Raw genomic sequence first — 12,957 nt, 5'->3', positions numbered from 1 at the left:
TTCATTTATGTGATGTAAAGGAGGTTTCCCCCTCAAAGAGGATAATTTTAAGTTATTGATCTATATTTTCTTCTGTTTTGTGATATGGTTGCATAACATTTAGTATCAAAGCTTTGGATTTTATGGTTTCATTGTTTCAAATAGGTCATCTTAGAAGTTTCGCTATAACATTTCTTCTACAAGGCTTCAGAAGAAAAAAATTCGACAACATGGAGCTAAAATCTTGGAGATAGAAATTTCATATCTTGGTTTTCTATATTTTTTGAGATATGGTCAGAAGAATTTAGGGTTTCTGCATGCTCTAGAAATTGGTCTCAAAGAGGTGACTTAGGGAAAAGCTTCATAACTTTCTTTTCAAGCATAAAATTTGAATTTTGTAAAAAGTGACTGAAATTTCACAGACTTTGGTTTTTTGTGTATCAATTTCAGGGCTGAAGGTTGAAACAATGACATGTGGTGTCTCGTAAGGGTTCACTCTACTAAACTAATCCATAATCAAGTCATCGTGTGTGATTTTTCATAACTTTAACTTGAAAAATCCAATATTGGTCTGAATTTTGGCATTGGAAAGAAGACTTAGAGTGCTACCATAGGATGGAATTTCAGACCTTGGGAGGCCGAAATTATAGTGATACAACAATTTCAATATCAAGCTCCAAAAAGCAAGAAGAAAAAGGTGTGTATTTTTTAAATTTGCATAAGTGTTGTTTGAAAATTCAGTCTTAATAAATTCAAATGGAATAGTAAAGCATAGATATAATTATTTGGTTCCAATATGCTTCGAAACAAAAAAAATGGATACTCCCAGTAAGCAACCATAAAGCTCTATTATGACACATGAAAAAGAGGAATAAATGCAACATGATATATCAAAATTACGAGACTAAGTGCAACAAATTTTGCTCTCTCAAAGAATAACCAAAAATGAATTAGAAGAGATGATGAATGTTAAGATGGATGATTTAGAATAAAAAATAAAAGTTGATATGGAAGTTTTTAAGGATGGTTTAAAATCATATATGGAAGGTTTGACAAAGTTGCTACAAGAAATGCTTCCTAATGGCGAAAAGGTATTCCATGAAACTCATGATGAGAACAAAAGGAATGCTAATCATGATTTTAGAGACTCTAACTTTGGATTGAATACCAACCAAATTCCAAATATCAATATGAGGAAGTTTTGTGGAAAGCATCTTGTACAATAGATACTATAGATGGAGCAATATTTTGATCTACATTATGTGAAACACACACAGAAGGTATGCATTGCATATTTATATTTAGAACCCAATCGATTTGTATGGTATCAATGGCTTTTTTCTCATAAACCACTTATCACTTGGTCAATTTTTATGGAGGTTATAACACATTATGAGGCTACAGAGAGAAACACCTTCTTTAGCCAATTGATAAATCTCAAACAAAAGGGTTAAATGGTGAAGCACATTGAGGACTTCTAAAAATTGAATATCAGAGTAACTAATATTCTAGAGGAGCATAGAATTTGTGTCTTCATATGGAATTTAAAGGATAACATCCAACATGAGGTTCTCCTTTGGAAACCTAATTCATTAGAGAAGGCATTCATGGTGGCAAGAAAAGTTCAAAGCAAATTTATGACAACAAAGAAGTCTACCACTCACAACTATAAAGATGGAACTGTTGTTGCTCCTGGCCTTCCATAACCTACAAGGTTGACACCACAAAAATTGGAGGAAAAAATAAAAAAGGGGATTTGTTACATTTGTGATAGAAAATACCCTTAAAGTCATAAGTGTGCTGAGAATAAATTATTTTTTACATAGATTGTGAAGAGGAAGAAGAAAAGAACCAATAAACATCAAAATAAGAGGATATATACCATAAACAAATCTCAAAGAAAGAAGAAATGAATCCAACCATATCTTGTAATGCATTTGTAGGAATTACAACTCCTCAAACTCTCAAGATAGAAGGATATATTAAGAATAAAACAGATAAGATTGTTGATTGATTCAAGGAGTTCCCATAATTTTATTCATTGTAAGATAGCCAATAAATTTAATTTCTTTCTATATCCAACACCAGAGTGACAAGTGATGGTTGCAAATGGAGGAACTATAAAATTTCTCTGGAAAGTGCCATAATCAAGGAAAATTTTAATAACCCCCCTAAATATATATGTATAATAAATGGACAAATTCCCATGATACATAGGAAGAATGGAAGGCGATTTTATCAAAAATATAATATGTATATATAATTTTTTTGGCGAATATTTGACCATATTATATTATCTTGTAAATCATGGCGAATATTTCACTGAATTATAAAATCTTGTAAGATCTTGACAAATCTTTCACTGAATAATAAAACATTGTGAAGTCTTCACGATTTTTTTGTTAAAGTCTGAAACCATATATGATAATACGAAAACATATTCATTAAACTGTAATATACTAACTTACATGTTTGGAAAAAAGAAACATAATTTTCTCTTCCTACAAACAATGTTGCAAGCTTCAATGGGCGTGTTTGTCAAGGTTATTACTGTACACCCTTGTATATCCCTCTATTAGTTTTGATAATATTCCACCACAAATTTATTCTACATGTTGATCTTGACCACAAATTCTGTCAAGGTAGGAGAGATTAATTTTTTCTCTACCACTTCTGTCAAGCTATGAGAGATTAATGTTTGCACAAATTTTGTTTTACTTCGCTCTCAACTTCTCTTTCCTTGAGTGTTTCCATAACTACCTCGTTGATTCCATATCAAACCAATTTCTCAAATGCCAGCCTAACTGTGACAAAGGAATTTCTTGCTTCTACAAATTTGCAACATCTTGCCTTATATCCATTATTTTGACTTTAAGTTGGCAAAGCCCAGGGCTCAAAATTTGTTCTCTCTTTTGCTTGGCAGTTCCCTACAAGCCCTTTTAGAAATTTTGATGATTATAGTTTTAATGTTTATATTTTCGTCTATAGAACTCCTAGTGACATGGGGGATTTTTCAATTCACCCTTTTCAAAAGGTTTCAAATGTTAGAATTATGCCTTGTTCATAGAGGACGAAAAATTAAGCAGAAGGTAGATAGCTTGATCAAGAAACCCATTTTCAGTGTTGAAAGGGAAAATTTTATGTCAAACCTTATGTGAAAGGAAATGGTGATGTAACCATGTTGTTGGAGGAAATTACAAAAGGGTTGAGCTTCATGAACATGATAAAGACAAGGGAAATTCATAATTGGGTCTATTTTTGTTATGGCTAGTTGAATAATCACTGTTTCTTTTAGATTCTAGAATCATGTTAGCTAGGTGAAAACTTCCATCTTCTAGTCATTATGTAGTGATCTGTTATCTAATTCTCAAAGTATCAAATATAAGGTTGATAATATAAGCCCATGATAGCAAGTATAGCAAAAAAAAATATGTATGGCAAGTATAAATAAAATATTGTTTGGGAGGAGCATTGCTCCCAAATTATAAAGGGGTTACACTTCAAGAGATTATAGAGAAAATTTCCAAATACTAAGACTAAGAATTGTGACACTGTGTTAAATGATTTTTCATGTTTTATATCTTTGCTAGTTTATTAGTGCTCATGTAGCCCTATCTTTTGGGATGATGCACTTAATAACATTAATTATTATATTAGGTTAGGATCACCACAAACTGGATAGAACTCACGTTCAATTTTAGAACCAAGTATCGACTCATGGATGAGGCAAATTGGATTAAAGAAGATTAAAGCTTATTTACATACAATAATCAAATTAAGATGTTTGCTTTGTACTTGACAGAATAGAGGAAAAATCTGATAAAAAAGACTAGCCACTCCCTGTATTCATTGTCACTTAAGGAATGTTTTACAGATTCAGTACGAAGCACACACATCTCTACTCACTCTAGGAAAAAGCAGGAATTAGTTCATAAGGTGATTTAAGTTGATGTCTTGCATTGGTAAGTTTCCTTAAATTTTTCCTGAATAGGAGGTCATATTGAAATTCAAAGAGATGATATCTTGTCTTTTGTGACTCAAAGAAGGCTCATTGTCTAGGTCAATCAGTATTGTCAAAGTTGTGCTTTTCTCTTGGGGCCTAAAATCTAGTAGATTGGCTCAGCTTATTCCATTGATATGTGCAGGGGCATTTGTAGCAATGGAAATCATGGAACTCATAGATATTATGATTGCACCCAAAGGGCTGAAATTGACAATTGCTCCCTTTGGTGTTGTTTGTGTTGTGTTGTTTACTGCTCCAACCTCACCGACAGCACAGGTAGTCTTTAAACATTTATGATCCATTTTTCTATTTTGAGCAATATCTCAAAGAAAGTAGAAATCACAATTCCAAGAGTGATATGGTTAAACTCAGACTTAAACACCATCTCTAAAATTACTATAAACATACTAAATTGCTCATGTAAAATCAGTACTATATTAAACCATCTAATACAAGAAATAGACAATTAGGCCTCTTTTTGAGCATTTTGTAAATTTGACAACTTTGATTTTGAACTTCATATGCAGAAATACAATATGTTTGTTTCTCATATTGGCTGTGCAGCACTTGGAGTGATTTCATTAGCTATTTTTGGCCCAGGTTGGGTTGCCCGCAGTGTTTCCCTAGCTGCATCTGTGGCATTCATGATATATTCTGGTTCTTTCCATCCTCCTGGTGTGTTTCCATTCATTTATCCCATTCTTGGAAATTGTATCTATACAATATCACATTACTTGGAATCAATTTCACTTAAACCTCAAACCTATTGTTGCATTTTCAATCAAATTCACTTCAATTTGTTGTAATTTCAATTTGATGTTGGGCCTGTGACACAAAGTTGATTTGATATCTTTATAAAATATCTAAATTTTGGAGCATTGTTTGCAGTTGTTGGACTACCTATACTTTTCATTGATGGACCAAAGTTTCAACACCTGCAATGGTGGTACTCCATATTTCCTGGAGCAGCAGGCTGCATTCTATTATGTTTGATGGTAAGTCTTGACCTATATCAATAGTGATGCTCGTGTTGTTTCTACACCAGTGTAGATTCATCTTAACTCAAGATCTATTAAGCATTAAGAGCAATAAAAAAGAAACCAAGGTGCAAATTTCTCCATGCTTAAAGAACTAGAGTTGTTAAGATGTACTTATAACAATCTATAAGACTATAACTTGGAGTCTCCAAATAATCCCTGCTTTGTTTGAAATTTGTTTTCACAAAAATGATGTCCACACATAGATTTCTAATGTTTCAAACTAATGTATTATTGTCAAACTGACGTATTATTTATTTATGTAAATTAATGTTTCAAAAGAAAAGCATGGAACTATTGTCTTCTTGATTAGTTGCAGGTTGTAGACCTTTTTTGGTAAGTGTTGTGGGCTTCTAAAAAGTATGAAAGTAGAACTTATTGCATTGAATGAATTCTTTCCATCTACAACAGGATGTTTCACTACCAAACTGCATGCAAATCATTAGATTTATCTTTTCCCAACTGTATTAAGGACTCCAAAGTCACTACTTGGATAGCATCTTGAGCCTTAGAATCTTCTAGTTAAGAGCTCTTAAATATCTTAATTTGAAATGTTTCTCTAAACTATACTGATTTGGTTTTGTGCTGCAACAAGAGCTGGTGACTTTCTTGAAAAAAAAATTACAAGTTTTGAAGAGTTGATGTAACAAGCTAGATTAATTAGCAAACCTTTCCAAAACTCAAAGTGAACTTGAACTAATTGTTCTATAGTAATAAGAGCACAAAATGCCAATCTTTCATATTCTCTTCCCATGTTATACTAAAAACCAAACCATAATTCAATAATACTAACACTCACTCATCCAATCAAGGTTTGAGCACATCATTCATTGGCCTCATGAATGTAGCAGGTGCATTGGTTAAACCAAATGGCATAACTAACCACTCATAAAGATCTTTCTTGGTCTTAAAGGTTCTTTTCCATATCTCTTTCTCTTTCATTCTTGTATATTTCAAGAAAATAATCTATGCCGAGAAATGGATGCCTATTCTTAAACATAATATTGTTCAAGAAAAGTCAATGCACATTCTTTGGGCTCCATCCTTCTTAGGTACTAACACAATAGGTGACCCTAATGGAGATGCACAAGGTCTGATTAAGCCTTAATCCAACAATCCTTGCACTTGTTTCTTCACCCCATAAAATCCATAACAAATTATCTATACACTTGTTCGGAATAAGTGAATCTAGTACTAACTGGATCAAATACTCCACTTCTTTTTTTTGTGTTTTTGGCTCTCAAATTTGTCTCTATATACTTTGCATTCCTCTGTCCTATAGACTCAATGAGAGCTTGATTCTATAGACTCAATAAACTTAGGATGTAGCTTCCTAATAGAGTAAGTCCTAATCTATTTAATATACTGACTAATACTAATATAATTCAAAATAGTAAGAGTAGTCAACCAGTCAAATGAAACACATAAAGGGTGTGTAAAGTGGTGAATTTAGTGATCAAACCCTGTGTAAATACCTACTCAAGCTACGCCAATTCTATTTATAAACTGTGGATAGGGTGGTCAATTCAGTCTATAAAGGGTGTGTAAAATAAATGTAACAGTAGGACTTTCTCTCTATTTATTCCTACGTAAGTCTTTATGCCTACTATTCCTATTACTTAGTCCTAACCAATAGAAGAGAGTCTAAATAACTTCTTAGGAAAATGAAGGATAAAAAGGGTGTACCATACAAATTATGTAGACTTTTTTTGCCAATAAATAAAATAGAAAACTCAACATCCGTCACACCAAAATAAAATATGTTGGTGCTTATACTGGGAAAGCACATAAATTCAGACAAAATGCAGATCTCAACATGGTTCATTGCTATAATCTACAAATGGGACCAATTCTTTCCAACCTATGCGATACGATGAATGTAACAATAGAATCTTAGAAGCTCAATTGATTGTAAATGTGTCATGTATACATGGAATCTATGCATGTGTAGAAGTATCTTAGTGAACACACTTTATCAAACTGTGTAATTGGCCCAATACCTGGACCCTTGAGAAGTATGGAATATTGCTTTCTGGGCTATATAAAATATCCATAGTCAGACCACATAAAGAAGTACTATAATAGCTTCCATACAAGTTATCAATATTTTTCAACCCAAAATTATTGTGATGAAAAAAAAGAGAGTCATACATAATTGCCTACAAATAAGATAGTCATGCATAATTGCTAATAAATAAAATGGAAAACTCAACATCCACCACATCATAACATAATCTGCTAATGCTAATGCTGGCAAAGCACATAAATTCAGACAAAATTAAGCTTCCAACATTATTCATCACTATAATCTACACATGGAACCAAATCTTACAAACCTCGTTATTTTCACTGAAGCCCAGCCTAAAAGTTAATAAAGGACACTTCTGAGGCTGTGAGCACGTCTTATCTCTAACTAAGATTTTCAGTGCCAACACCAGGCAATGAAAATTGGCTAGCAAACGATTTAACTTGCTTTTTGAGATCAGAAATGCTATTCATAGCTGGAAATTGTCTGACTTAATGCATTCTATAAAATCTTTTAATTTTTCTCTTTGCACATAGCCCTTAACCTTAATGGCTATCTGCACTCCCTCGTGGACAAAATCTGCAACCTTAATAAAGTCATCCTTAATAAGCCCACAGGTGGTTAATGCAGGGGTCCCTATGCGAATACCACTAGGAACCATAACACTTTTATCACCTAAAAATGTAAGGTCTAAAAGTAATCTATATCATCTCATGGAGCAAGGAAAATCAATGAATCCCTTACATCTAAATATATAAAGCAAAAATTCATGTAACCTGGTACACAGTTCTTGTACAATGTGATAGAAGCAGCATCCAAAACGTTCTCTACTCTTAGACCATTAATGCCCCATCCAAGACCATTAATACATATCGTGTTGCATTCAACTAGCTAAATCCAATAGAAATCAATATAAAAGCAGGTTGTTTACTCCAGCATATGAACAGAGGATCCTTACCAAGGGCCTCAAATCAACTAGAACTAGGTGATTGTCACTACCACCAGACACCAAATTGTAACCCAAATCCATTAGTATCTTTGCAAGGGCTCAACAATTTGCTACAACCTGCTAAAACTATCTTACCTTTGATTAGAAACAAACGCCATTCACAAAATAATTCACATGCATGAATTTTACAGAAGCTTAGACATCTGAGAGTGCTACACCTGTACTTGATAAGTCTTGAACTCTATAGTTACAACCTACTTTAAACAAACAACTAGTCATCCCATGGTATGGTTATGTGGTCCTCCCTAGAAAGCCATAGATTATTTCATGTATCTTTTAGAAACGCAATGATACAAAAAAATATATATCCAATATTATGATATTAGTGAGCAAGAGAACAATGTCAATGATGGGGGAAAGGAAGGAGAACTCAGATTGACCTATAACCCTGGAAAAAAAATCATTGTTGATGGATGTCTCTAAGTCAACCCTCAATACTCGTTCCTTCCTAAATAATATCATGCCTCCCCGAGGACCTCGTAAAGACTAAAAATCATAACCCTCAAATCCACAAATATTTCAGAATGAAAAATATCAAAAAGATAAAAATGAAAAGAAAAAAGTGAAACAATTGATAAACAATTCAAGGAATATAATGAGTTTCATCGAAGCTTTGATCTAGTAGTGATCAAGAACAGAAAGAACATAAACAAATGAAAACATGAAACTGAATCAGAGAACATGTAAGAGAATCAAAAGGAAAATCTACACCTCTTAACTCTAGAATCACTCCTCCTATGATGAGAATGGCTTATTTGTTTTAGTTCTTCACCATTTCTTGAAAACTAATGGGATTACTTTTCTTCTACAAGGGGGGAATGGCACAAATAGATAGAATTAAGATAGATCCAAAAAAAGATCCATCTAATATAGTCGGATTTTTAATCAAAAGGGTGAAGCGCAGAGCAAATTAATATCATCAACTCACCTTGTTTGTTGTTTTTGTTACTACATTAGAAAAGTCAAATGGACTATCCATTATAGAAGCAACGATGAGACCACTTATGTGTGTCATGTCCATCATTAAGTATGCCCCAACTATATCGACAATATTCCCAAACCATAAACCTTTTAGTACTAAAAGGCCTGAAAAATCCAACATTACATACTAAAATAACATATTAGTAAAATCTGCTAGAAAAAACGTTGCTCGAAAGAGAATTTTTTGAAAATACTTCCATTATAAGATCTGTAGAAATACCCAACTTCAATACCTGCCCCATGCTAGGGTAATCAATGTCTCGAGGATATGCACTAGCACTAGCAATGATAAGCTTGGGCATAAAAAGGGTGGAAATCTTCTCAAACATATCATAGTCAATGAATCCTATAACCCAAGAAAGTAAACACAACCATTAACAGTTTGAACACTTCCCCAAAAGACTGGTTCAATATTTTTCAATCATGGAACTGTTTCCCTCCTAATTATTATTAGACTAGCAATGCGAGCTCACCTGTGGACTCATCTAGATGGTATGGAATTGATTCAAAGTAAATTGATGTAGCAGATACTCTCTTTTTTTCTTTCATGAATCCATGAGACAGATTCCCTCCATGTGGTAAGTCCAAACCCTAAATGTTGCAAAGCAATTTTTCACATGTTACATGCGCAAATAGGAATGATAATCTTATCAAAGGAGGTTCGTAGTTCAGAACCATACACACCATAATACGATCATGTGGTTGGAGGAGAGTTATATAAACAACAAAATTAGTTTGGGATCTAGATAATGGTTGAACATTAACACCCCATGTATTGTTGTCAAGATGGAATGCTTCTGGGGCCCTCTACTTGCAAAGACTCTCACTTTGGTCAATGAATTCATTACCAGCATAGTATTTTCATGGCATAAATCCCAACCCAACACAGTGGTCAATAAATATAGAAAAGTGTCCAAAAATTGGATCCTTCATTGAGATAACAGATACTCGTTCAACAACTACATGTCTCAACACTATAACGTTGAACCCAGAAACCATTACATACATGTCAAACATTCAAACTAAAAAGTATAGGTCCAAAAGCTAAGAGAAATTGAGTTTAACAAGAAAGAAAAAAGAGACCAAGTGGTAAGAAGAAATTGCCAAGCAGCTCAAACACAATCATAATCATGATGGTGCCATTCTTCATATTCCAAGTTACAACTTCAGGCACTTACCTCGTCCGCTGAATATTTGTTCATTAGACATTATCCAACAACTTCCATCACTACCGGGGATGTAAAATTCTCAGAAGCAATAAGTTCCAAGCCTCTAAATTGCCGCTTCTTTTCTTGCTCAATTATCGCATTCATTTCGAAAAACTGAGGAAGAGGATTATCGCCAAAAAATATGGGCTGGAGCTGCGCGCACGGCCATGGCTGCCTCCTGACCGATCCGCTGCCCCGCGCCTGGCAGCCTCTCTGCTAGGCTCTGCCCTCCTGCTGCTGGGCCTCCTGCCTTCGTGTCCCCCTGCTCTCTTTTCCTTCCTTCTCTCCGGGCCCCTATCCTTCCTCTCTGCCCCGGTTCTGCCCCGTGCGCCCTCGCGCCTAGCAGCGCTGCTGCTAGGGCGCTCCCTCCCTTTGGTTCTTTGATAAGACCCGCTCATGGCGGCCTCAGGTCCCTCTGACCCGGATCCGGGTGAACTGACGAGATCTTTTGCTTCCCTCACCCAGGAGAACCCTGTGGAAAAGAACAGGCCGACTACTTCTCGCTTCATCAAAAAGCTGGATGAGATCCCGGAAATCCCGCTCCCCCCTGCCCTTCCTCGGAGAGCGGCTGTGGCTCTTGCTGAAAGAGGCCTTGTTGGACAGTTCACGGGCTTATGGCCCTCCCCACGCACTGTCCAGCGCTGGGTGGAAAGAAACTGGAATTCCATGGTTCAAGGCAAAATAGCGATTCGCTTCTGCGGAAGAGGGTTCTTCACATTTCTCTTTGAAACAGTGGAAGATCGAAACCTAATCTTCAGGAATGGTCCATATTTTATGGATACAAGAGGCCTCTATCTGAATAGATGGACCCCCGACTTCGATCCGAAGATGGACGTCCCCAACGCTGTGCCCGTATGGGTCCGGCTCCCGCACCTGCCCCTCCACTGCTGGGGAGATGAGTCTGTGAAAGCAATTGGAAACGGAATAGGGAAGTACATAGACAGATCGGAGCCTAAGGAGAATATGCACGCTTGCGCAAGAATCTGTGTAGAAGTCGATTTGGGGAAAGGATTGCCAGAAGCCATCAAGCTCAGAGTTGACAACTGGACGCACATTCAACAAGTCGACTATGAACAGCTACCCTTCAAATGCAAGGTATGTCATGAGTATGGCCATTTCGCCAATAGATGTAGCAAAGCTAATGCAAATGTTTCTGAATCTAACCCTGAAGCTCCTGAGGAAGCCTGGGAAACAGTAAAAAAGAAGAAGCCCAATACCCCCCATGGAAATTCCAAGAACCCCTTAGTCCCGCCTCCTCCCCCTTCTCAATCTGGCCCGACCATTCCTTCATCCTCCAACCAATTCGAAACCCTTTCCGAGGTAGATCCTCCCTCCCCGCCCCCTTCCCCGAAAGCCCCCCCTGTTATTCCCACCTCCCCTCCGCCCTCCCCCCCCACCACAGTGGAAAGAATCCTAACCAGGAATAAGGCAAAGGAAAGTAACCCATCGGTGGAACCTCCAAGAAAAGTCGGAAGGAAATCCAATAAGGAAATTAGGGACGAGACTGCAGCAAAAGAAATGACCACTGGGATCCAGCAACCAATGGACACTTATCTGGACAGGACGAAAGGAAGCGGAGAGAAAGCAAAAGAGAAAGGAGGATCCCACCCCAAGACAAGTAAGTAATGAATCTGGTCTCTTGGAACTGTAGGGGGATGGGCTCCTCCCTCAAGGCCAATGCAGTCCGTGATCTTCTCAAATCAGAACACCCAGACATCCTCCTCCTCCAGGAGACCAAAATCAATGAGCAGGACTTCAAGATCTACCTAAAAAATAGTAAAACCCACGAAGGAATAGCAGTAAGCGCTTCTGGCGCCTCAGGTGGTATAGGGACCATCTGGGATAAGCGAAAATGGACTCTTTTAAATCAAAAACACAGCAGTTGGTGGATCCGTTCAGACATTCAGAACTTAACAAAGACAGAGGAATATACTATCTACAATGTTTACGCCCCTCCTCAATTCCATGACAAAGCTGCCTGCTGGAACTCAATTAAGGCTGACTTACTGGAGACGCAAGGTCGAAGCATCTTCCTAGGGGGGGGACCTGAACCTGATAAGAAACGCTGAAGAAAAGATTGGGGGGAATTTTTTGGCTAATTCCTCAAGGGACGCCCTGGAAGAAATCATCATAAACCATAACCTGGTAGACTTCCTCCCTCAGAACGGGCGCTTCACCTGGTCCAACAAGAGAGCAGGCCGAAACAACATCAAAGAGAGATTGGACCGCATCTTGGTTCAAGAGAGCATAGTTGCCAAATTTGCTGGTATCAAAAGCCTCATCATTCAGGGTTACTTCTCAGACCACAAGCCAGTGGTTCTAAAACTGGACAGAGGAACGAATATGGGACCGCTTCCATTTAGGTATAACAGAGCGTGGGAAAATCATGGGGATTTTTGAGCTCTGGTAAAAGAACAGTGGTCAACAGAGATCAGAGGGTCCCCACACTACATTTGGGAATCCAAGCTAAAGATCCTCAGATCGGTCATAAAACAATGGGCAAAATTCAAGGCAATCGAAGAGACTAAAGCCAAATCAGAACTCCAAGATAAGCTATCGCAGTGGAACCAAGAGAAAGATTCAAGACAAGACACGGAAGAGGAGCAGATCAAAGAGATGGAACTTCAAAAGGAACTGTACAAAGTTAATAGAAAAGAAGAGGAGGAACAAAGGCAAAAATCAAGGTGTCTATGGCTCAAGGCGGGAGATAGGAA

General features: G+C 36.8%; 1 protein-coding gene across 1 annotated transcript; it reads left to right on the top strand.

Moving 5' to 3' along the window:
• The first annotated feature begins 3,928 nt into the window (after nt 1–3,928).
• On the top strand, nt 3,929–5,661 carry LOC149204519 (uncharacterized). Its single transcript, XM_089397147.1, has 5 exons — nt 3,929–3,941; nt 4,125–4,258; nt 4,510–4,657; nt 4,871–4,981; nt 5,615–5,661. Exons 1-5 carry the CDS (start codon nt 3,929–3,931, stop codon nt 5,659–5,661), a joined length of 453 nt encoding a protein of 150 aa, XP_089253273.1.
• The last annotated feature ends 7,296 nt before the right edge of the window (nt 5,662–12,957 follow it).

This window comes from Pinus tabuliformis, chromosome 1_2 (assembly GCF_031772625.1).
Source record: "Pinus tabuliformis cultivar Carrire ecotype Pingquan chromosome 1_2, CPIR1, whole genome shotgun sequence".
NCBI classification, from domain to species: domain Eukaryota; kingdom Viridiplantae; phylum Streptophyta; class Pinopsida; order Pinales; family Pinaceae; genus Pinus; species Pinus tabuliformis.
The sequence above is the reverse complement of the archived record's forward strand: the minus strand, read 5'-3'. Positions and strand labels throughout refer to the sequence as shown.

Coding starts and splice junctions, on each gene's coding strand:
- LOC149204519 (XM_089397147.1), top strand. Junction 4,259..4,509: donor CAACCTCACCGACAGCACAG/GTAGTCTTTAAA, acceptor CTTCATATGCAG/AAATACAATATGTTTGTTTC. Junction 4,658..4,870: donor TGGTTCTTTCCATCCTCCTG/GTGTGTTTCCAT, acceptor CATTGTTTGCAG/TTGTTGGACTACCTATACTT.